The 26,289-nt window shown below is 37.9% G+C and overlaps 1 protein-coding gene across 6 annotated transcripts in view; it reads right to left on the minus strand.

The window, feature by feature from the left end:
- ABL2 (ABL proto-oncogene 2, non-receptor tyrosine kinase) overlaps positions 1–26,289 on the minus strand; it is a 96,683-nt gene that overhangs the window by 11,532 nt on the left and 58,862 nt on the right. For 2 of the 6 annotated variants that reach the window (XM_069546166.1, XM_069546163.1), the window contains exons 1-6: positions 13,959–14,094; positions 10,643–10,705; positions 9,247–9,417; positions 5,335–5,630; positions 1,906–2,178; positions 760–844 (exon numbers count right to left, since the gene is read on the minus strand). In XM_069546166.1, the coding sequence (XP_069402267.1) occupies positions 760–844; positions 1,906–2,178; positions 5,335–5,630; positions 9,247–9,417; positions 10,643–10,705; positions 13,959–14,070 (1,000 nt within the window). In that variant the 5' untranslated portion in view covers positions 14,071–14,094. Of the gene's footprint in view, positions 1–759; positions 845–1,905; positions 2,179–5,334; positions 5,631–9,246; positions 9,418–10,642; positions 10,706–13,958; positions 14,095–26,289 lie in introns of those variants that run through there. The other 4 variants (XM_069546165.1, XM_069546162.1, XM_069546167.1 and 1 more) reach the window with 2 other exon arrangements.

The raw sequence follows: 26,289 nt of genomic DNA on the forward strand, positions 1-26,289 counted from the left end.
TACTTCCAATGATACTATGCTTTGGAAACTCACATGCATTTTGAGAATGCGCCTGTTTGAACAAAGGGAGAGTCACTTGTCTTAATTCCATAAGGGGTCAGGACCACCAATGCCTCTAGAGTTCTGTGTGAGCCCATGATTTCACATCCTCAACTGCCTCCTGATGACAACGTTTATCTAAAAGTAACAGCAATTGTGCACACATATGAGCCCTGACTGCAAGGATTTCATTACTACACAGCAGACTCCCAGTAAAAATACAAAAGAAGCGATTTCCTTTGGGGTAGTTTGGCTCAATGAACACCCAAAGAAACTGGCCCTATTTTGAAAAGGGCAATTGTTTCAGTAAAAGATTTCTCTGTGACCTGAATAGGTGAGAAGCCTATCGATCACTGCAAAGCACTTGGGTGGTCACAATTTTTAATCTGTTTCAACAGTCCTTTGGTTAATGTCTCTTTATTTTGTAAAAAATATTTTGGGATAGTTTGTGGTTTAGTATCATTTTGAATGATTCTGAACTTTGGATCTGGGGCAATCAGCACAAGCTGGGCAGTTTCATACATTGCAATCAATCCAGGTCACTGTTTCTTGGGTAATTTTAAAACACAGAGACTTCTGATTAAAATAACAACCATTTATTGAAATAGATTTATACTGAGAGCTTCTGCCATGGTGATACAAAAGGAGGACTGGGGGACAATAGGGGGTTGAGGGACAAGCATCTTTGAGGAAACCTATGGTTCAGACAAGCTCCCTCACCTAATAGCTGTACCAGGTTAGGATGCTTGATTTCCTTCATCACTGCAGCTTCCTTGAGAAATTCCTCGACCTCCATAGTATCTTCCTGGAAAGGGGGGGAAGATAAGAAAGAAAAAGAGGAGAGGGACAAGCCCCCATCTTAATCATTTGAGTCAACTCACACTCCTAAAACCTCAGTTTTAAAAGAGGGTATCTTTTGGATATTTTTGCACTTACTTCAAGAAATTTTATCACTGCATAGTATGCTCTGTATAAGTCCAATTAAGAAAGAAAAAGGTCTCCTTTAATTTATTCAGTATTTGAAACTGAAGTAAAATTTAGTAGGGTAAGTAAATTCAGCAATCGTGAAAGACGAAAGACCTGGACAGACAATTCCATTCTCTGAAAGTTTCTTTCCAGATATCTTAAGCTTTTGAAAGAGGAGCCAGAACAATTAGCTGTTCACATATTTGTCTTCCTGACAGATTCCTTAAGGAGCAAGATATATCTGCAAGGCTGTGCATACTGGTTCACACTCAGAACAAGCACTTAATAAACGCTTCGTAAAAGAACTGACTACTACTCAGAGGTGAAAAGCAGTCCTTAGGAGTCCTCCAGAGTTACTGAGGCACACGAGAAAATCTTCAGAGAATGGGATGAGTGACAAAACTTGTAATTCACTACCAGGATGCTTAAAGGAGAGAGACGGGCTGGGATCAGGAAGAAGATTCCTATGAATATGAAGAATAAGGTGATCTAATCTCAGGGAGATGGGAGAAGTAAGCAACAGGGAGACAAAGGACAGAACAAGAGCGTGATTCTCCAACAATGCATGGAGAATTCTGCCCAGCAGGGGTTGTTCTGAGGAAGGAAAACAGCTTGCTTTGCTTTTACAACTTATAATTTGCTTCTAACCTCCCACCAAGATCTCTATCAACAGCCCCCAGGGACAAACCTTCCCCACATGTGGGTTTCACTGCATTGCAGTGAATAATCTGCCCCTGCACTGTCAGCAATGGCACCAGGGTTAATCATCAGAATTTGCTGATGTGCTTGGCACCAGTGGGTGGAAAGTGTTCCAAAGTTAAAGAAGGGCACGCTGGTATTTCCAAGTGATTCAGCACAAAAGAAAAGGATGCCTGAAAACTGTAATTCTCAGCAACCCACCTTCAACGTTTTCACAGCAACTGTAAGGCTGTATTTCTTCCAGACGCCAACGTAAACCTCTCCATACTGACCACCCCCAAGTTTGTGCTTCATGGTAATATCTGTTCGTTCCATCTCCCACTTATCGTGGATGGGGGACACACCGTAGACTGTAGGCTTATTACACTTGGGGGCCGGATAGTGCAGGGTTGTCACCAGCCCATCAGCCACCGTGGAGTGATGGTGAACAAGCTCGGCCAAGGTGCTGAAGCGGCTCTCGGCAGTTACATATACCTGGTGAGCAGAGCGGAGAAAAATAAACCAACTGAAAAGGGGTCATTATCTCACTGCTCTCAAGATATGAAAATAAGCAGCACTAGTCACAACAGCCAAAACATGGAGACAACCTAAACGTCCATCGGCAGATGAGTGGATAAGGAAGATGTGGTGTTGTGTATGGCAATGGAATATTACTCAGCCATAAAAAGGAACAAAATAAGGCCATTCACAGTGACATGAAAGCAACTAGAAATGATCATACTAAGTGAAGACAGTCAGAAAAAGACAAACACCCTGTGATTTCACTTATATGTGGAATCTAAAATACGACACAATGAAACAAAATCACAAACAGAGCGAACAGACTGGTGGTTGCCAAGAGGGAGGGAGTCGGGGAAGGGAAAGAATGGGCGCTGGGGACAGCAGGTGAAAAATATCATATACAGAGTGGATAAACAACAAGGTCCTACTATATTCAATATTCCATGATAAATCACAATAGAAAATAATATAAAAAGAACACAGATATACATATAACTGAATCACTGTGCTATATGGCACACATTAACACAACACTGTAAACCAACTATACTTCAATTTTTAAAATGCTGATTTAAAAAAAGATGAAAATAAGGCATTATCTTACTGAGATAAGTGGAAGAATTAGGGAAGAATTTAACCATGATGTTGCGGGGGTGGGGGTGGGCAGAGAACTTCACTTTAATCTCATTTAAACTACTCTTCTTACGATTCCTAAAGTAGCTCGAGTCTTGAGGGGAAAAGCTTCTATATCTCAGGATCATCAAGATCACTGGTCTTCAAATATTTTTAAGCTAAATGACTAAGGAGCCCAAATATGGAAGATAAAGGAAGAGAAGCGCTGATTAAAGTAGGTAAGAGGGGACTGGCTTCCTGTAAAAGTTTATGAACTCCCACCTCAGAATCTTACACAGAACATAATTTGAAAACCACTGATTTTAATTTTTTTGGTAGAGAGAGGATATTCAAATATCTTATGATTTTTATTTCATTAAGAGGCACTTTTGAGTGCCCAAGCAATTTTTTAAAAAGAGCCACAATTTTATCTCAGAAAGTAAACAAAACAGTAGTTAATATGTGATAAGCAAGAAGAAGGATGAAGTAGGATAGCAGTCTCTAAGCCTTATCTTCCAAGGGAGCTTGTTTATTTTCTTAAAAAAGAGATTCTAGAGTATACAGAAGAGCATATAATTAATAAATGGAGAACAGACGAGTCCTGTAAAGTGAACTCACCCATGATAAACATCTCCCACCCAAGAGAATCACAGTATTACCAGCACCCAGCAGCCTCCCTCCTGCCCTCCGAGCTACTGACCCCGCAAAGGTAACCACTCTGCTGACTTCTAACGCCTTAGATTAGCTTAGATTGTGAACTGTACCTATGCAAACGGAACCACACAATAAGCATTGTTTTGTGCCTGTTTTCTGTCACCCAACTTTTTTTACTGTGATATAATTCATATATTTCACCACAAAATTCACAATTTCAATTGTGCAATACAGTGACTTTTAATAAATGCATTGATTGTCCAACCATTACCACTATCTAATTTCAGGACATTTTCATCACCCTACAAAGAAACCCCAGACCCATTAGAGGTCATTCCCACTCCCCTCATCCCCTTCCTCAGTAATCACTAATCCCTTCTACTCAACTTTATGTGTAAGAGATTCATCTATGACTGTTCTAGAGGGCCGGATACTAAGCATTTTAGGTTTGTGGCCACAGCATTTCTGTCATTACTCAAGTCTGCCATAATACTGAGAAAGCAGCCATAGACAACACATACACAAATGCGTGCATCTGCATTCCAGTACAATTTTATCTGCAAGAGTAGGCAGCCAGTGGGTCATGGTTTTTGCTAGTAACGTGTGTAGTAGAGCTGCGTTCACTTTGTGTAAGATTCCTTTTTACAAATATACCACAATGTATTAATTCAGTCCACTGCTGTCAGACAGCTGAGTGTTTCTAGTTTCTGGCTACTACACGTAACGCTGCTATGAACATTCCTGTACATGTCTGCTGAACACACATGCACTCACTTCTGTTGGGAAGACAACCAGAAGTAGATTCTGCTGAGTGGCCCTTATATCATCACTTACCTGATTCTATTTGGTTTCATGAAGAAAAAAATACGTCTTATAGGGTGGTGCAAAGAAAATTAATAATTTACTGTTTCCTACTTTTTACCAGCCATTATCTTTTATTGAAATTATCTCACTGAATGCTGCCAATAAAATGGGATGGGAAACTGAGGCTTAAGTAAGGTCACAATGTGAATAAATGATGGAGTTACCCAGCAAACCAGATTTGCTTGCTCTAAAGCCTATGCTTTTCCCCTACTATGCATATCATAAAGAGAGAAAAAGTGGAAGAAACAATTCAATCTAAATTTACTATTCAAGGACTTCCCTGGTGGTCCAACACTTAAGAACCTACCTTGCAGGGCAGGCAAAGCAGGTTCAATCCCTGGTCGGGGAACTGAGATCCCACAGGCCACAGAGCAACTCAGCCTGCACACCCTAACTATAAATTTACTGTTCAACAGAAGAATGGACATAAATGTACTCTCTACCATTTATAAAGCAAGACAGTTCCACTCTAACATAGCCATTCTTATACGGTTGGTCTTTCTAACCTGCAAAGTGCTAAATGACTGACTGATCTATTTATATTAACATACATTAATGACCAATATCAGTCTCAGAAGCCTAAAGTTTTACTCTTTAAACTTTCTGGTAGAGATTATTATAATTTTCATAAATGGTTTAATTTATAAAATTCCACACAATGTATTGGATGTGTATGTGCATATCTGTATACTGATGATAAGTTAACTTATACAGCTGTTTCCTTCATTTTTCACCTTCAAATCTAGTTCATCTTTAAACTCTTGATGTAATACTGTTTTTAATTTCCATTACCATACTGTCTTTTTTGTTTTGTTTTGTTTTGTTTTTTTTACCATACTGTTTTGAAAAGAGTAAGCGCTCTCTCATGTGCCAAACAGCTCAAACTCACATCAGTGATTAGTTTCCTTCATATCAGACATAAAAATTGTATTCTTTCATCATTCTGAATATTGTTTCTAAAGAGCAGGCCCGTTCACACTGGCTGCTGGCCAGTCTTACCTTGCCATCTGTGGTGGTATTGATCCTGTAGTGATATACACGCCCCTCGTACCTGAGCGAGATTGACAGCTGCCCGGGGCTGCTCTCACTCTCTCGCACCAGGAAGCTGCCATTGATTAGACTGCTGAGTAGGTACTCTGCTGCACTGCGAGACACAGGTCCATGGTACCAGGAATGTTTTTCCAGGCTGTTCACAGGGGTGATGTAGTTGCTTGGCACCCAGCCTTGGCCATTCTTAGAGCGAACTTCACTCCACTCACCATTCTGGTTGTAACCAAGGACTCGGAGCTTTTCACCTGGCCAGGAGATCATCACAGAGGGAAAGAAAAGATGTAAGACTTTATCTGAAACAGAAGCAGTCTACAGTCAAGCTTGAAATTCAGTGAAAAAAATGAATCAAGAACTTTTAAACCAACAGTTTTTTAAAAAATAATGAAAATGAACTTTGCTATCATCATAGCCTGATTGATATTTTTAGCTTGTAGCTTAAACAAAAGACGCATACTTAGAAATGTTTTTCTGTCATTATCAATAGGGTTTCAAAAACTTTTATACTACAGGAAACTCCATATATATAACTAAGGTAGCACACAAAGATTAAAAGGTCACTCAAATGTCTGGAATAGGACATGGTCTCACTCCTCAAAAAAAAAAAAGGAAATTAATTTTTTCCTCAAAAGAGTCTGTCACAGAACATATTTATGGTTCAATGCTAAAAGCAATCAAGGATTAGGGATTAGATATGTAAAACACAAAGTTACTTCTAAATTTCAGTTGGCAGCAAGGCTACAAAAACCATCAATGCAAAAACAAAAAAACAAAAAAGCACAGACCACAGAGCTATCAGCAATATTTCAGAAAGAAAACTGAGGAGGTATCGGTCAGCAGTCAGGACCTCAAAAGCACAATCTTTTCCAGGACTAAAGTTTTAAAATAATTTCCCTCCCATTCCCCATAACGAATGAATCTCCCATCTGCTCCTCTCAAATTAGTGTGTGGCAAAGAGAAGTTGAGTCTAAAGTTGGAGTCTAAGACTCAAATTACTCAGAGTATCTTTGCTATCAATTTCAATGTCCTTGATTTCTTGAATAAAGTAGTGAGTATCAACTTCAGACTCCCTAAACATGCATCCTTCCCCTGTACTTGCAGCCCAAGCAAAATAGGAAAGGTGAGAGAGATCATTATCAGTAAACGTTAAATTAAAGAATCCTGGGACTTCTTGGCAGTTCCATGGTTACGACTCCATGCTCCCCTCAATACATGGGGGCATGGATCTGATCCCTGATCTAAGATCCCACATGCTGCATGGCAAGGTCATAAAAAAAATATAAATCCTTATAAGGCCTTACACCCCCATATCTGAGAGATGCAAGCCTTCCTGTAGAGTTCACATCCACCCCTCAGTGTCAGAGAACAGAAGAAAGCCGCAGCAATCAAAAGCACGTGGCCCAGTACTTATCAAGCAAAGACTGTTGGGGGGAAAAACTCAAAATTATTATTCTGCCAGTCATCTTTTTTCAGTGGTCTGCAGAAATGTTTGCCATAGTATGACTTTCTATTTGCCCCTACTATCTCACTCAAGACCTTGGGTTGTGAGACATTCAGTGAGGAAAAACATGGGTATGTGCACGTGCACACGCATACACATGTATAGGTAGATAGTGTGTGCACATGTGGCGGTGGAAATGCACAAGTGTGCTGATAAATACTCCCCAATCATATCTGCAGGGAAAACAAATCTTAGTGCTATCAGAAAAGCTATATAAGACTTGTCAGTCTGCAGCTTTTCTCTAATACTCTTAAGAAAATGAGAAGACTTAGTTCTTTACCAAGTACATTATTATACATTATTCTTCCTTACAAAGAACTGATAATGACAGGTCATCATAATCAGGATATAGTCGAACACTCTAGGTTTTGGGCTATTTGTCTTTCTCTTTTTTGGCAGCTAGGAGAATTTTCCACTCTGGAAGTTTTGAGTACCATGAAGATTAACAGTGGAATAAACATTGACCCTATTGCCAGAGGAAACCTAATTTTTTAATTCAAGCAAAATATTGCCTTCAAAGAAAGAACTAAAATAAGTATTGTTATTTAATTTAGAAAAATACTTTGTCTTTTAAAATAAAAAATCAGCTTTAGTATGACAACATTTTATATTAAATTAAAAACCTGGCATTTCATAGGTTTTGGACTACACAGTCCATGGAATTCTCCTGGCCAGAATACTGGAGCAGGTAGTCATTCCCTTCTCCAGGGGATCTTCCCAACTCAGGGATCAAACCCAGGTTTACTGCACTGCAGGCAGAATGTTTATCAGCTGAGCCACCAGGGAAGCCCTTAAAAGAAATCACTGTTGATTATAAGATAAACGAAATCCCACTTTTTGAGATGCATACTAGTAGTTGCCATAACTGGTAACTGATGAGTCAAAAGGCTTTCTTTATCAGTGTAGTCCTGGTGACTGAGCAATCTTGGAAAATACTGACATGAAAACTGTATCTAGGAAAGAATGTTCTGAGTCACCTTCACCAACTTTCCCACTGAAGCTCCTAAAGTAAAAGACTGTGTTGTAGCCCAAAGAGACTACCTTCCACACAAAGTATAAAATATTTCTCAAGTCCTGCATCCTAAAACTGTGTAAAATTTTCCTCTCATCATAAAACACAGTTCCACACACAAACAAATACCATCAAATGCATGTATACATACCATCATCCCCACTCTGGGACATACATATACTCCAGAAACTCAGTTTTAAGGATTTCTGCTTTTGATGAATCTGGCTGGATTTTAAAAATTGATGTATAAAAATACTTTATTTCAGGGTAACATTCCTTGAGTGGAAACCTGTCTTCTTAATCTGGTGATCCACTCTCATTTACTATCTCATTTCAAATCTTACAAATAAGAGAAGTATTGTTTGACAAAGAATCATTTAATTTACACTTTCACGTAGCTAAAGATTATCCAGAATCTTATTTTTTCCTAGTAGGAAGCTTTCATAAATTCAAAAGACAAGAAAAATATAAGCAGATTAGCAATCCAACTCATGTATACATGACAATGACCCACACTCCTATTTCTTTCTCATAAAAATTCCACATTTTCTGTCCTCGTTCAGAAAACCAATAAGGGATGGTTTTTACATGATTATGTTCTTGGTGCTCTCTTTGTTAAGGATTTACTACTGAAAACAGTACTACTACTCTGTCGTGAGTGTTACCGCAATAGAAACCCTTCCTGCTCGTCCTTTCACTAACGCATATAAACACAAATGAGAGATAAGTTGTCTGAGCCAGTGCTGCCCAAAGCAGGTCCACAGCAAGGCAAGATGCTTGTGCCAGAGTGTGAATCACTGGACCACTTTCTTCAGTTTTGTTATAAAAAAAGAAATGTCAGCTGAACTAAATAGTAAGTGTACTTAGCAATGTAGTTGTTTTACATTTTGAGCACAAGTTCTTAATCTCAGCGTAGACTGGTAATGAATGGTTCCCACAGGAAGTCAGCCCACGAATGACCCTTAAGAGCAGCACTGGGGCCTGGAAACCTGCCTCCTCTTAGGGAGCCACAGCCCACTGCAGAGAGGTGTACAGTAAACCTCACCTTTGTGGCAGACAGAGGCTGGCATATTACCTACAAAACAGAATCTTGAGAAGGAGTCGAGTTTATGCATATATAGTGCGGTGTTTTTTTTCTAATGTACTTTGTCTCATTTTAGCCTTAATAAAAACTCTATGAATTAGATAAGGTGGCATTATCCCCTATAAAAGTTTTAAAAAGAGAATGAACCAGAGGTACCTGGGCCCAAATTACCTAATTCCAGTCAGAGGCAGAACCCAGAATAGATCCCATTATTTCTTAACCACTAATAAAAACTGAAATGTGAGAGGACGTTACGTAGAAGCTCACCTTTAGTGATGCTGAGTGTGTTATCACCACTTGCTACAAAATCATAAAGTGCAACAAAGAGATTAGGGTCACTCTCGGTGGCTCCGAGCAGGTTCTCCTTGGAGCTCCACCTGATGGCTTCGTTCAGGGCCTGGGGTTCAACATCACAACCGTAGGGGCGGTGCAAGGCTTCTGGAAGACATAAAGAGAAAGGAGTTTACACTTAAGTCCAACAGTTGGAAATTCATTTGAATTCAGTACACAGACAGTATTTTAGCTGTTGGCATTATACTGATGCCTCCAGCAAGGAACAAAACTGTACACATGGTTGTGGAGTCAGGAAGAAAGAGCAGATGGCATGTCTCCTAAGCAGGAGAAAAATCTACTTGTTGAAAACATAATAAGATAGAGAAAAGAACACAAAATGAGCATTTAGCTGTGATGTTTATGCATGAAAATCAGAGGTAAATGAATAGGAAACACAGTTTCCTCAAAAAAAAAAAAAAAAAAACCTCAAAAAGAAATTCCAGTTCATTTTATAAAACATACAAGATATTTTGTCTAGATAATGGTGGTTTTAAGAAGGAATAGTTACGTTTTATAAGTGAAGTCCTCCCAAAGTACCTTTCTCCCCTTACTATCTTCATATAAAACAAATTTCAGAAAAGATAACAGGGATTTTAAGAAATATATATAGATTGTATTAATCCAGGCCCTCCATTTACATATAGAAAATTATAGAAACAGTGCTTTTAGAAAAAAAATCCTAAAATTATCTGCTAAGCAGAAAAGTATTTTGGTTTAATACAAAATATTCTTGGCATCCCAAGATACCTTTGTACTACCATGTACAGTCTATAACGCAACAGCTTTCCACTGTTAATTGTTTTAATAAAAAACACAATTTTTCCTTATTTTCTTTTCATACATTTTTAATAAAATACTGTAACTTAATTAGGACTCTCTAAAACACTGCCAGCAAAGGACATGATTTATTGAGTTTCTATCACCTGTAATAGTTGAAGCCTTGTAAGACCTGGTTTCTTCTTCAAGGCTTTGTGGTTCCTAAATTTAGTGACACTAAACAAATAGGTGATCCTTATACCATGTTAGTTAAAGATCACCTGCTTCTCACAGTTCAGGATAATCATACCAAAAACACACTGTTCTTTCAGCAGCAATTTCTCAGTCACTAAAAATGGGTTTCAGCGGCACTCTGCCACTCTGCAACTGCCTCTGTGGTGCAACAATTCTTTTCTAGTATGTCTCCCTCTCTTTCGCTCATTTTTAATTTAAACTTGGTTTTATCATATATGAAGAAGAAAAACCCTTGAATCCGTGGTTTTATTTTCCAATCCACTCCCTCCTCTCCACTTGTACTGCCAATGTCTTAGTTCAGATTCCCAACATCTCTCACCTGGACTACTGCCTCCAGTCTTGTCTCCCTCAAATCCATCCTCCAAACAGCTGGCAAAGTGATCTATTTAAGACAAAAATTTGACCATGTCACTCTTAAGATACTTCAATAGTTCACCATCAAGCTAAAAATCTCTTTTAACAAGGCCTTCAAGGTGTCTCATAATCAGATCTCCACCTATTAATACTTCTCCAGCTTCCCTTCTCTCCCATCCCACGCCTTGAATTTTAAATTTAAACAAACACCATGATGCTTCCTACCTTTCTGCCTTTGTTCACATAGTCCTATCTTCCCAGAATGTGAACTCATCCCTCTTTTTTCTTTTTTTGACAGGTTGACTTCCATTCATTTTAAAAACACTCAACTTCAATGTAACCTCCCCTTGGAAGCCTCACATACATTATACTTGATACAGTAATACCTCTTATTTTTATCCACAACTTATGTTGATTTCCCCAACTTTACAATGTGCTACTTGGCATAAGAACTTTATTTTTTTTCCTAGTAAGAGTCACATAATATGTGTTCAGCAATTTTGACTGAATGAACAACTAAGTTTCATAAAAATACAAGTGACAGGAAATAATGAGGTGTCTTTTAAAATAGCATTAACCAGTGTTTTTTAAATGGCTTCATAGCTGTCTATATCCTATAGACAAAAATTCCACTTGTAGGTCAGATGCTTTCCTAACAGTTTATTTCACTTCTTCACATTCCTTCTTCCTCTTAAAACGAATATGTTTTTTAATTTTCACAGCTAATTAAATCATTTTACATTAAGAAAGTTACAACAAACCTGAAGATACGTCCAAATGTCCTGAAAAGATAATCTGAAACAGGTATCTTGCTTCTTGTTTAAGCACATAATCACAGTGAATAGGAACAGCTGTATTATACACTGAAATAAACTAGGATGACCAAACGTGAAACTCTTTGACAGCTCCCTATCTTAGAATAAAAAGCTAAAGTCCTTACAAGGGCCTTTGGCCAATTCATCTTCCTACTCTTCCTTCCCTCCTTTACCTCATTCTGACTACTGGCCTCCCTGCCGTTACCTGAACAAGGCAGGCACACTCCCACCTCAGGACCGTTGTACTGGCTTTTCCACCTGCCCAAAACATCCTTCCCTAAGCCACCGACACGGCCCTTCACTCAAATGCTCCCCTCTTGGTATGGCATTCTCTAACCATCCTACTTTCAAGTGCCTCTGTTCCTGGCAACACTTCCACATCCCCTATGTCTCCTTTACTAGTTTCTCGCCATTGATCTTATCACCCCCCAAAATGCAATTTACTTGTCTATCATCATATATATGGGCTTCCCGGGTGGCTATTCATGTGAGCTATTATCCCACCCCACTAGAATATTAGTTTTATGGAGACAAGTAATTTTTATCTGCTTTGTACACTGGTAAATTCCAAGCACCCAGAACAGTTACTGCATATGAGAGGCTCTCAAAAACAATTTATTGAATAAATGAATCACACATTCTGCTATACTTACAGAGTATACACTGAGAGGACAGAAGACAACACTCTGCAGTCAGAAAAGGTTTCAGAGAAAAGAAAGCATTTAAATTAATGAGCACATTTAAACTGGATTTTGCACTGATGCCAGCAGAATGACAGACTGTCAAAATGCAAGGCTATATCTGTGACATGTGATTCATCTGCACTGGAGAGGAGCGCAACCAAACTCAAAGGAGGATTTTTAAAGGCAAGTCAGCCTCTTAAAACCATGTTAAGTGACAAAAGGAGAAAAGAGAATGAGACCTTCAGCACAATTTTATGAAAACTTAAAACATATACACATGCCGAACAATACTGTACATTTCTCAAATATACAAAATAATAAATACAGGAAGACAATCATTTCAGAGGCCAAAGTACAAAAAGAACCATAACTTGGAAAACAATCCTTTTTATTCTCCAATCCCCTTCTTCCCATCTCTGGTTTTACAGTCTTTTCGGTCAAGTCAAAAGATCTTATTTCCTTCCTTTCTTCTTTCTTCCCACTCATTCTTTTGTTCTCATAGAACTAAGGGTCAGTTTCCTGCACAATCTGCCTGCACAGGATATCCACTTAAACACCATCTTACCCACTAGCACCAAACAAAAGAGCAAATTTTCCAAAGACAAGAAACATCCTAACATCTTGAGAATGAACATGTTTTAAATCATAAGGAGTTAAAGAGCTAAATGGAGGCGAAAAAGCTAAGGAATGAAGACAAAAAGGGGAGGGGGGCCTACAGAAAGTAAATGCCACGGTGTTATCCAGTAGATCCAGCCTATGCTCCTTTCCCAGACAAATCCGGATGATTCAGATCCACTGCATCCGCCCAAATACAGGTGCACAGGCTGGGAATGTTTCATTTTTGAACAATGTTAAGTGACTACTATATATAAGGTAACTTAGATAGCGAGTTATCCTTCATTAATCACTACTATGGAGGCACATCATGAACGTACGATGAGGCAGCAGAAGACTCTAATTTTTACTTATGGAATATGGAACCCAGAAATAGGTCCCAGCAGAAATATATTATGACTATTAAGAAAAGGTCATTTTTTTCTACTGATACGCCTGTAGGATACAATAAAAATAAGGTAAAACTAGAAAGAGTAGCTTGTACAGAAAATTATCAGGATTAAATAAGACTCAAACTCAAATTTACAGATAATTCCTAAATTTAATGCTTAATTTTATTAAAAATACTTTTTTACCAATTAGTCAGTCAATAAATTTTATCAGTTGAAGTAGAAATTTGTCAGTTATTAATTGGAGAAATTAATAAAAAATTTCAGTTTAGCAGGCATTTCCAGGCATTTTTATAAACACTTACCTTGCCAGAATTCTACTCTGTCTGACTGCATATTCTTAAAAACTAATACTTTTTTTTTTTTTTTGCCATGCCACGTGGCTTGAAGGATCTTAGTTCCCCAAGCAGGAGTTAAACCCAGATGTGCCCATGGAAGTGAAAGTATGGAGTCTAACCACTAAACCACCAGGCAAATCCCTAAGGAAGCTAATACTTTTTAATAGTGCTTTTAAAAACTATGTAGGGTGGTTGGATAAATCATTCAATTGTTCTCAATATCAAGCCACACATATCTTAAAACTAAAAAATACTGCACATTATTCGTTTATTCATTTATTCTTTCATTACCAAGGCCCTACCAGGGAAAAGACATGAAGCTTCACTGGCCAAGAATAAAGATGTTAACAACAATAGCAGTACAAATTTTTTGGAATCTCTTTCATGCTTGATTACTGTGGTTATCTACCCTCCCCCAAACGATCACCCCTGTTATCATACCTGTCAAGCTGGGGAGAGCCGTTTTTGAGTCCTCACTGCATAGACAGCAAAGTGATGTGTCCTGATCTCTGCCATAACAATTAGGTGGAAGCAGAACTGTCCCAAAGACCATTCCTCTGCCCAGAAGCGCGCAAGTTTAACTGTTCTATGTACGGAGGAAGTCTTGGAATTCTACTCTCTGACAAGTAACACCACAGGCATGTGACACTTATTCATGTACTCTGTGGCCAGAGGGGACCAATGGCAGGGTGACATTTACAAGCCCAGTGTGGGTGGAGAGTTACCTAAAGGGAAATGTCTCGTAATCAGCAAAACATTGAGTCAGAATGCAGTTACTTAAAAAACTCTGGAACATTTTGAAAAACTAAATAAGTAAAAACCAACACACATGAGTAACAAATGATAAAATACACAGGCGTCAGTGCATGTAGATGGGATTTCATTCCTAGGTGATGATGAAGTGAGACTGTACAGAAGTTTCCTTGGAGAAAACGTGTTTACAATAAAACACCAAATACACTTTTAAAAGAGAGGAAACGCCTAACAAGAGTCATCTTTTGCATCACTTAAAGTAGTTCAAGAAACCACAAATCCAAAGTTAAAGAAATAGTTGCAATCTGATTCATAAACACAGAAGCCAGGAAATGACGGCCTTCAGTAAAAGTTTGGCTCTATTGCTTAATAAAGGTTAAAAACATGGCATGATGGCACTGAAAACTTTAAAAGTTTTGAAAGTAAAAGCCTAATATTTGTTAATATATAGGAACAAAGTTAAATAAAACTCAAGAGCCTTATAAGAATGAAACTAGCAAAATCTACCAATGATGGATGACTTTAGGGATATTGAAGGACCTAAGCTACTCCATTTTGTTAACAGAAAAACTCCATTTTGTAAGGATCCAGGAAAAGAGCCTTTAAAAATCCAAGAGCCTTTGGAAATCCCCTGACCTCACCCCACCACCCTCGAGCCAATCAGACCCCAGACCAAAATCTCCTGACTTAACGTAGTCTACCTAGGTAATGGGAACCAATCAGAACCCAGGGCCAGCCCAGGGGGAAAATAAGAATCAATCAGAAACCAACACCTAACCCTTCCACAGAAGGTAACCAATTAGATGTCTCCCAACCCAGAAACTCCCATTTTTCAAATTTCTCGTGCAAACCCTATATAAGCAATGTAACCCAGAACTCGTGGCTCCTCCCTATAGCCGCTGCGTCGGTATCAGGTGGGAGCCCCAGCTTGAGCTTGGTAATAAAAACTCTCTTGCTTTTGCATCGGATATCGGCTCCCTGGTGGTCATTGGGAGATTTCGAGACTTGGGCATAACAATATAACCTACAAAAATAATTTTAGAATGTCTGTTATTATACAAATATTTGTTAAGTTGTTGTTATGTACCAGCTACTGTGCGAGGTTCCAGGTCAACAAAAGTTAACAGGGTAAAATTATTGATAGTAAAACTGACACAGCCTTCAATAAAGATGTTACAAAAGTTATAATGCAAGCTTAAAGAAATAATGACTCTGGTGTAGGTAATAATTAACAGTTTTTTAAAAAACAAAGTTTATGCACTCAAAGAAATTAACCTTTTATGAAGCCAGTACTGTTTAACATAATGAGGAAAGTAAGAGTCAAATGACTAACGGGTTACCTCAAATCAATGACTCAATTTCAAATACCAGGTTGAATTTCTCCTTCCCTGAATTACAAAAAATAAAAGGGAAAGAGGCTCCATAATTCATGTTCTATAGATATCTATATTCTATAACATATGATTTACTATTTAATCAGTAAATCTGCTATTTAAATTATCAATAATGAAGTTACATTTTTTAATCCTCCTATATTGTAACCAAGAGTACAGAGGATGAACAAATAAACAAAATATGGTACACACAATGGAATTTATTCAACGATAAAAAGGAATAAAATTTTTATACATGCTACAATATAGATGGTCCTTGAAAACATCATGCTAAGTGAAATAAGTCAGACACAGAAGGACAAATATTGTACAATGCCACTTATACAAAATACATAGAAGCTATTCTAGCTCTGGAAATCTAGCTCTGCACTTGGGTGGCTATGTAACACTGAATGTACTTAAGGCTACTAAACTGTATACCTTAAAACAGTACAAAAGGTAAGTTTTATGCTATGTATATTTTCTAATTAAAGTTTTTAAAGTAAAAAAATAAGTATTTGACTTCCCTCCTGGTACAGTCGTCAAGAATCCACCTGCCAATGCAGGGGACACGGGTTCGATGCCTGGTGCAGGAAGATCCCACATGTCAAGGAGCAACTAAGCCCGAGAGCCACAATTACTGAAGCCCGCATACCCTAGGGCCTGTGCTCTGCCTCAGAAGCCGTCACAATGAGAAGCCCATGCACCGCAACTAGAGAGCCTGCAGCACCCAGAGAAAAGTTCATGAGCAGCAATGGAGAGCCTGTGCGCTGCAAAGACCCAGCACAGCTACAAATAAATAAATATTTCTTAAAAACATAAAAAAAATTAGTATTGACTCTCCAAAGACCTCTGTTATGTAGGTTGTATCTACCATTATCTACCATATTTGAAATTAAAACTGAGAAATTGTAATATTAATTTCAAAATAACAATAAACTCATGTTAACATTTTATTAAAAATAATTACTCTTGAAAAGAATTAAGAAGTAATAGTAACACTGTCATTTTTTGCAAATATCTTTAATATCCATCTTAAAACAAGATGGATGAACCTTTATTCTGCATTTGATCCACTGTGATGTTATTTATGTTGAAGTATATGAAAATCTAACTGCACAGATATGGAGGTATAAAAGGAAAAGATATTTTAACAATCTTTCAGATGATGATGGATATTCTTCTCTGATACTACACCAAAACTCAACAAATATTAGTTCTTTAAAGGCTAACTGTATACTGAAATCTGAAACCAAATAGATAAAATTTTTATAATCTGTCAAACTAAAATTTATTGTTTTATCTTGTACTTGAAATAAGTCTATCTTGTACTCTGCATTTTTTAACATCATGTATTGATCATCTGGAAATATATCCACTAAATGTTGATATATTCTATTATGTAACTTTGATATATCCTGTTCATTACTATCACCATCAATCTCACCACAAAAGTTTTGAGTACCAGGTAAGTTCTCACAATCACAATGGTTGTTACTAATTTTACAAAATTCTAATTTTTGTTTAAGAGCCCAAAATCTACCATTTCCAACAATTCCTATCTGTTTTCTTTGAAATAGCAAATTTATTTCATTCATTTTCGAGACAATGTCTACCAAATCCCAATTCTGAATGGTCTGTCATTCAATCTTTTAAGTAAGTGTTCCCAGAAAAAAGCTGCCAGTTCAGTTAGAAACACAGCACACCTGGACACAGGTCTAAGAACAGCCACAGCATCCAGTGAGCAACAGAGCTGTTTTCTGCACGCTTTCCATTCTAAGACAAGTAGCTGAGAATCAAGATTTTTTATAAACATAATCATTTTTACTGCTTCATCAAGGAAATTCTTAGCAAGAGTGTGGCGGTGACAACGCAATGATGGCTAGGGTACAGTTTAATATCACTACCTTGATTTCTACTAAGGACTAAGCAGTTTTATCAATAGTGCTTTGGCACCATCAGTGCAAATGTCAACAGAGGGATCTGTTGAACACACTATCAGATTTTGAGAACTGCTGCTACAAAGATATCTGCATGAGTTAATCTGCTTCATTTTATTTTCAATTTTTCAGTTCTGCTTTATGTGTTTTATTTCATTATATAAAATATTTACATGGTTCCAAAGTTGAATCTACAGAATGAGGTACCTTTCCCTCTATCCTAGTCACTCCTTCCTTCAGTTCAGTCGCTCAGTCGTGTCCGACTCTTTGCGACCCCATGAATTGCAGCATGCCAGGCCTCCCTGTCCATCACCAACTCCTGGAGTTCACTCAGACTCGAGTCCATTGAGTCAGTGATGCCATCCAGCCATCTCATCCTCGGTCGTCCCCTTCTCCGCCTGCCCCCTGTTAAGCAGGCTGGTCGGCTCAATGAGGTACATAACAGCGCTGGGGACCTGAATCATGTTTCCTGTTTTCTTGAAGAACATTCCTTAACCAACTAAGGAAAAATTTCTATATGCGATAGCATAAGGAAGGCGTTGCATGAGCTCATTCTGCCTGTCCAATCAGGTATCGCCAAGTACCCTGTAACTGAGACAAAGAGCTGACTGTATATAAACCGCCATACTGCTTTGTTCAGGGCTCTCGTCTGATTTCGGGGCTCTCGTCTGATTCCGCTGCGTCGGATGAGACTTGAGCCCTAGCATGCTAGAAATAAAAATTCCCTTCTTGCCTTTGCATTACCATGGTGGACTTGTTCACTCTCTCAGTTGGTTTGGAGATACGGGCTCGGTGCATAACACCCCCAATCCCTCCCAGCATCAAAGTCTTTTCCAATGAGTCAACTCTTCACATGAGGTGGCCAAAGTACTAGAGTTTCAGCTTCAGCATCATTCCCTCCAAAGAAACCCCAGAGCTGATCTCCTTCAGAATGGACTGGTTGGATCTCCTTGCAGTCCAAGGGACTCTTAAGAGTCTTCTCCAACACCACAGTTCAAAAGCATCAATTCTTCGGCTCTCTTCACAGTCCAACTCTCACATCTATACATGACCACTGGAAAAACCATAGCCTTGACTAGACGGACCTTTGTTGGAAAAGTAATGTCTCTGCTTTTCAATATGCTATCTAGGTTGGTCATAACTTTTCTTCCAAGGAGTAAGAGTCTTTTAATTTCATGGCTGCAGTCTATGCTTTATTCTTACACTGTTTTAATGTAAATGGATACACGCTCACATCCCCGCCCTTCTTCTTAAACAGTAGGATATTTCACATTCTTTCTCCACTCTGCTCTTCTCACTTAACTGTAAGATCACGCCACAGTAGCACATAGAAATTGTTCTTTTCCTATGTACAGCTGCATAATATTTCATGCCAAATGCCACACACACTCTTAAGTGAGGACAACTGAGAATAAACAGTAAGTTTTTAAATTCTGGATCATGAACGTGAAAAAAAATGCCAATTAAGTGGTTCATTCGTGAAGTTGGAAAAAAATATAATCAGTACTGTTTATGTTGTTCAGTTCCTAATTAGCAACTAGACATTTCCATTTATGTTATAAACTTACGCACACAAATGCAAACACTTTTTGCTGAAGCATGTCAACCCCTCTAAACTGCTATCCAGCACTGAATAAGGGACCCCTAAAAAAATTCTCAATAATTCAACACTTTTCCACAAAAGCAACTGTTGTTCAGACAATAATACCTTCCATTTATTATTGTGGATAAGAAAAGAATAGCTACAATGACAGGACATTCAGGAGCTTACATTAAATATTGCTTGACTGTAGTCACACAGCTCAAAGAAAAAAGGAAAAGGAAAAAGCCTATACAACTCCCACAGTAAAAATTAGGCAAGGTTCATCAAGTCATTAAGGGCACTGAAAGGATATGCAAACAGCTCTGTGGGGAATGAATTTAAATGACGACAGCCATCTAAGTTAGAAAACTATAAACATTAACGAAAGACACTCTAAAAATATTTTTTTGTAAACTTCTTTCATTCTATGCTGTTTTTAATGACCTAAGCCATCTAATACCACCTTTAACATTTTAGAGAATAAAATGAAAGTGCAGATGAAAAAATAATCAAAAAATGATAAATGAAAGCCAATAAGACTAAATGCAACAAAGTTATTAGTATGATGTGTTCTAAATTGTTTTCATAAAAGTAATATATACTCATTGAAAATCTGAGAACTATATATAAACAAACAATAACACTACCCACTCTACATCCACACTACCCACTCTACATCCACACTTATTAAATTATTAAAATATTGGCTCTTTTAATCCATATTATGTTTCATTCGTCCAGTTAATTACTGAGTGGATATGATGTGCAAAGTATCTACTAGGCAGGATACATCAGGTGCTAGGCCAGAAGTAAAGTCCATTAAGAGACTGAGGTAAGGTGGGGGGTTTCACTACTTCACTGCAGGATCACACTTACAAGAGAACTGGAATATTGACAACTTTGAATTTCAAACCTTGAAGGCTAAAAAGAAATGAAAAAACATAATCTCAAGTGCTAAGAAAAAAAAGCTGTCATCCCCAAATTCCATAATCACAGAAAATATTCAGAAATTAAGATGAAATAAAGACTTCTCAGTTGAAAGGAAGAACTCGTGACCAGCAGACCTCCTCTAAAAGAACTGTTAAAGGAAGCTCTTCAGACAGAATGGAAAATACCAGAAGGAAACTATTCATTAGGAGTAAAGAAAGAGAAACAAAAATAGTAAATAGCATATAGACTACTCTTCTCGAGTTCTTTAAAATATGCTTGATGGTTAGAAGCAAAAAAATGTTAACACCATTGCAGGGACTTTTCAATGCATGTAAATGTAACAACTGTAACATAAAGAGGGAAGAGAAAACTGTGTGACAGTAAGGCTTCCATATTTTACTTGAGGTGGTAAAATGATGAATCTGAGTGTGAAAAGTTCAATATGTATACTGAAACCCATACAGCAACCACTAGAAAACCTATGCAAAGAGATATAGCCAAAAACGCAACAGATAAAAAAGTAAAACTAAAAAAAAAAAGTGTTAATAATCCAAGAGGGCAAGAAAAGGGAAACAGAGGAACAAACAGAGGAAAAAAAAAAAAAGGCAGACCTAAATCCACATATTAATAATTACATTATATGACAACAGCGTAAACACAGATATATGATCCAGCTACAGGCAACTCATTTCAAATATAATCATACAAGTAGGTTAAATGAGCTTCGGCATCAGTCCTTCCAATGAATGTTAAGGGTCGATTTCCCTTACAACTGACTGACTTGATCTCTGTGCTGTCTAAGAGACTCTCAAGAGTCTTCTCCAGCACCATAATTCAAAAACATCAATTCTTCAGCGCTCAGCCTTCTTTATGATCCAACTCTCACATCCGTCCATACATGACAACTGGAAAAATCACAGCTTTGACTAGACGGACCTTTGTCGGCAAAGTGATGTCTCTGCTTTTTAATACACTGTCTAGGTTTGTCAAAGCTTGCCTGCCAAGGAACAAGCATCTTTTTAATTTCATGGCACCGTCCACAGTCATTTTGGAGCCCAAGAAAATAAAATCTCACTGCTTCCACTTTTTCCCCTTTTAAGACAGGGGTACTTTCACTAATATTTATCTAATGGCAGTCCTTAAAATATGTTCCATTCCATTATTATTGAGACAAAGAAACAAAGCTATATAAAAACAAAATGATCTCTAAAGTGGCCATATTGTGCCTGTTATTAACCCTCAACATCCCAACAGAGCAGCTAACCCAGCATTCTAAGAAGAAAGAGCATCAATTTCACACTACACTACTTTACTCTCAACACTCACATCTTCATCTTTCCTTTTGTGACGTCAGGTCTTTAGGAATAAACATTGTCCTCTGATTATAAAAAGACCTCAATCCCTAATGTTAACAAGTTTTTGTTTTTTAAACCCAAGACTTCAGACTCTCTATTAAGAAATCTTGTGCTCTGCCAGTTAAAAAGTGAGGTGTCCTTCATTAAGTTATTTAAATATCTTACAAATTTCATTTGTAAAACAGGAAAATTAATGGCAAGTACTCTACAGCATCCTTAAATGAGATTAAATGCATGTAAAGTGCTTAGTGAACTTGACACCATAATTTAAAATTTTAGTTCCTCTGCAGTCTAAAAGTGGTCCCTTCCTTGAAAATAAATTCACTGAAAGAATAAATGTGCTGAGCTCAAGCGGGAAGACTTGCATGACTAACAAGAAGTCAAAGGTACAGAAATAAAAACAAACAACTGATGAGCCCCTAAACTTGTACAAGGTTAACTCTCTTTAGGTCAGTAAGTAATCCCTGATAGCTCAGCTGGTAAAGAATCCACCTGCAATGCAGGAGACCCCGGTTCAATTCCTGGGATGGGAAAATCTTCTGGCAAAGGGATAGGCTACTCACTCCAGTATTCTTGGGCTTCCCTGGTAGCTCAACGGTTAAAGCGTCTGCCCGCAATGCGGGAGACCTGGGTTCGATTCGTGGATTGGGAAGATCCCCTGGAGAAGGAAATGGCAACCCACTCCAGTATTCTTGCCTGGAGAATCCCATGGACGGAGGAACCTGGTGGGCTACAGTCCACAGGGTCGCCAAGAGTCGGACACGACTGAGCGACTTCACTCACTCACTCACTCACTCATGCCAGGTCTCTAGTTGTTGCACGTGGGATCAAGCCCTTAACCAGGGATCGAACCTGGGCCCCCTGCATGGGAAGGCTGGAGTCTTACCCTACTGGACCACCAGCAAAGTCCCACGATATGCTTTTAGAAAGAAATTCAAAACAACTTTATCAAAAGGTAAGTCGTTTTTATACCTTTATAAAGCATAAACAATTTCAATTTTCAAGGATGAATAAAGTTGAAAATGAAACATGTTATAATCCATTCTTAAAGCATTTTACTCATTTTGTGGGCAAAACAACTACCCAAAAGTAAAAGTAGCCATCATATGTTCTTAAAACCAAATAGCAAAGTTTTCAAAGTCTATTTCAGAAATTAATGAGCTTATAGTTTTATTTTTAAATGTCATACTTAATTATGTATTGGTCTCTGTGAAAGAGATGTTGAGGTCTCCTCTCTCCCCTCACAGATCTTCATTTCCCTCACAAAACAGAATTCAAATCTTGACTATCAACTTCACCTTCAAGGAAATGGAAAACTTGCTATCAGTTCAGTTGCTCAGTCATGTCCAATTCTTTGCGATCCCATGGACTGCAGCACGCCAGGCTTCCCTGTCCATAACCAACTCCCAGAGTTTGCTCAAACTCAGGTCCATCCAGTCGGTGATGCCATCCAACCATCTCATCCTCTCTATTGTCCCCTTCTCCCCCTGCCTTCAATCTTTCCCAGCATCAGGGTCTTTTCCAAAATGAGTCAGTTCTTCGCATCAGTTAGCCAAAGTATTGGAGCTTCAGCTTCAGCATCAGTCCTTCCAGTGAATATTCAGGACTGATTTCCTTTAGGATGGACTGGTTGGATCTCCTTGCAGTCCAAGGGGCTCTCAAGAGTCTTCTCCAACACCACAGTTCAAAAGCGTCAGTTCTTCGGCACTCAGCTTTCTCTATAGTCTAACTCTCACATCCATACATGACCACTGGAAAAACCATAGCTTTGACTAGACGGACCTTTGTCAGCAAAGTAATGTCTCTACTTTTTAATATGCTGTCTAGGTTGGTCATAGCTTTTTCTTTCATGAAGCAACCATCCTTTAATTTCATGGCTGCAGTCACCACCTGTATTGATTTTGGAGTCCAAAAAATTGTCAAAACCTTGCCCAAAAAAATTTGCTATAATTTATTATATTCAGAGATTTTTGATTGGGCCACATTTTCTCTATCTACTGTGTTTTTCTCCTATTTTTTATTAGAAGGTGTGGTCTTTTCATGCAACTATGGAGGTATGATCTACAGTTTGGTCCTAGCTAACTATTTCTTCAATGGGCTTGAGGACAAAACTCTTTCTATTAACAGAAAGTGTATCTGCCTTGCTTAATTAGTTCCACATGCAGATGTCATTCTTGAAAGAGAATTCTTTCATGAGGAGTTTAAAGGAGTGATGTTAAGCGGAACTCAGGGATTGTGTTGTCTCTAAGAGAACTCTTTAATATCTCTCTAATAGCATCCCCTTCTCAATATTTCTCACTTTATCATTTGTCCTTTTTTTGAAGGTATAGTTGTTGTGAGATAGTATTAAGGTATTTGCATTTGGGAAACAGTCACCCAGCCATTTGCAGATAAGATTCTTTAAACAGATACCTGTTTGCATTCAACAATACGATCACTAATGTTTCTCTGTACTAACAACTGCACTGTGCACACAGCAAGCAGTCAAGTATTTTTTAATTAATATTCACCAAACTCCCACCAGCATGTTTTCCATGCAAATTTAAAACAACTCAAAGCAATTCTAGCTCTCTCTATAGTATGATTATAATAATAGCTACCATTTGTGGAACACCCATTATAAACTACATACTTTTACACATCTTCATTGATATTTTACAATTATATTAACTATAGTCCTGAAGGACAGGTTTTTGTTATCACCAATGTACAAATGCTCAGAAATACTAAGTATCTTATTCAAGCTCCAAAGTAAGCTGGTGAAGCCAGGATTCGAAAGTGTAGGTCTTCTGTAACTCCAAAGCCCATGCTCCTTTTACTAGTTGAGGCTGCCTCAATAGAGAGTGATACAGAAACTACTGAGAAATGTTTTTTTCTAACCTTCTGGAGAAGCATTTTAAGACAGCCAGACTCTGCAAGTGGAATGACCTCAATTCACCTATCTATACATAGAATGACATTTAAAGTCAAACCTAAGAGACGAATCAGAATGACATACATGTGCTCACCAACCAGTCTACTCCAACAAAAGAAACTGGAAATTTCTGGAATTTATTTCCATCAGCAGAGCAATTACAAATTTTTCCACAGTCAAGGCACAATAACTCAGAGAAGAGTTTTTAAAATTTGTATACGTCATGCCAGAACTCAAAATGCATTAAAAAAAATATAACCTTTTCTCTAATTAACTAAGAACTATCATTTCTTCTTTGAAGAATCTTATATTTAGACCAAAACAGACGGTGTCTTTACTTCTGATTTATCCTCAAATATGAAAGAATGAGCTGAACAAAAGTTTTCCCTTAACGTACAGCTCATCTCACAAACATCCCAAACAACAAAAAGAACTGTATATGTGGGTATCATTAGGAAATATTTATTCGAGCTCTTAAGATCCTCGAACCTTACCTTTTAGGACACTTGTCACTGCCCTGCAGGTAACTTGGTATGTTATCCTTTCACGTGATGTTAAAAATCAAAAAAGCTGACTTCTCTTTCAAACCGGTGGAGCTAGTTTTCCAACGTCTGTGAAGAGGCGTGTGTGTGTGTACATACTACACTGCCTATACTTGAGTCCTGGCTGCAAGCTATTTCCTGCTGGCTGAACTCATATTTCCAATGGCCTTAACTAAAAGAAACAAAGACCTTATTCATTTTCCTTATTGCAGCAGCGCTGGCTGTCCAAACCAACAGAACTCTCCCTAAAGCATGAATGACTAGAGCTAAGAAGGGAAAAAAACATACTTCAAGTTACAAAGTTCTTTTGATTTAGGACTCATATTAATAAATACATATATACATATTTGTTCAAATAATCTATAAAAACACTCAGAATTCAATCCCTATGATTTCATTGCTAAACTCTCCAGCTTAAAACAAGATATTAATAAAATTACAAAATCACTGAAAAATTTTAATGATAATCTTAGTTAATAAAGCTCTCTATTAGAGTTATTTTTACTAGAAGATCTGTCTGAAAATACACAGTACTAAAAGTACTACATAAATACTATGTATTACATGACTGTCTATCATGACTCAAACTTTGTTTTTTTCTTCAAACTTCATTCTTATCACTAGCTTAATTTACAACATGGTGTAGCAAAAAACTCTGCTTTAACACCACTACCACCATTACCAATAAGGTCCTTCCAGGTTACAAGATCAAAGATCAGGTGAGAGCTGTAGGGGAAAAGGGAAGAAAGAGGAGGCGGAAAAAGGAAAGAGGGGAGGAAGAGCAGAAAGGAAGGAAAAAGAATACTTTAGAGGTAAAAGTATAAAAGATAACAACATGTAGTTCTTACAAGCAGGAGCTAGCAGCATTTCTTCACCAGAACACCAGGCCCAGGTCAAGAGTAGTGGCTTTGTGTATTTAAATTAACCCAAAAGTATGACTAATATCCATTTCCCTGATCAGTTTTGCTAGATTTCCACTAATTCTATCTTGATGGTAGAAGGACAGAATATCATGCTCACTAATAACACTATGGGCTTCCCTGGTAGTTCAGTAGTAAAGAATTCACCTGTCAATGCACGAGACACAGGTTTGATCCCTGGATGGGAAAGATTCTCTGGAGAAGGAAATGGCAACCCACTCCAGTATTTTTACCTGAAGAATCCAATGGACAGAGGAGCCTGGCAGGTTACAAACAGTCCACAGGATCAAGACATGACTTAGCGACTGAACAACATTTATAGGATAGATTGAGGAAGAATACAAATCAGATATCAAAACATTTTCTAAATGCTGAGCCAGATTGTGAGAAAAAGAAATAAAGGACAGGGAAGAATAAGTAAGAGGATGAAAAAAGCAATGTTATACCAAACCCACAGAAACAA

The sequence above is a fragment of the Ovis canadensis genome, chromosome 12 (assembly GCF_042477335.2).
Source record: "Ovis canadensis isolate MfBH-ARS-UI-01 breed Bighorn chromosome 12, ARS-UI_OviCan_v2, whole genome shotgun sequence".
NCBI classification, from domain to species: Eukaryota; Metazoa; Chordata; class Mammalia; order Artiodactyla; family Bovidae; genus Ovis; species Ovis canadensis.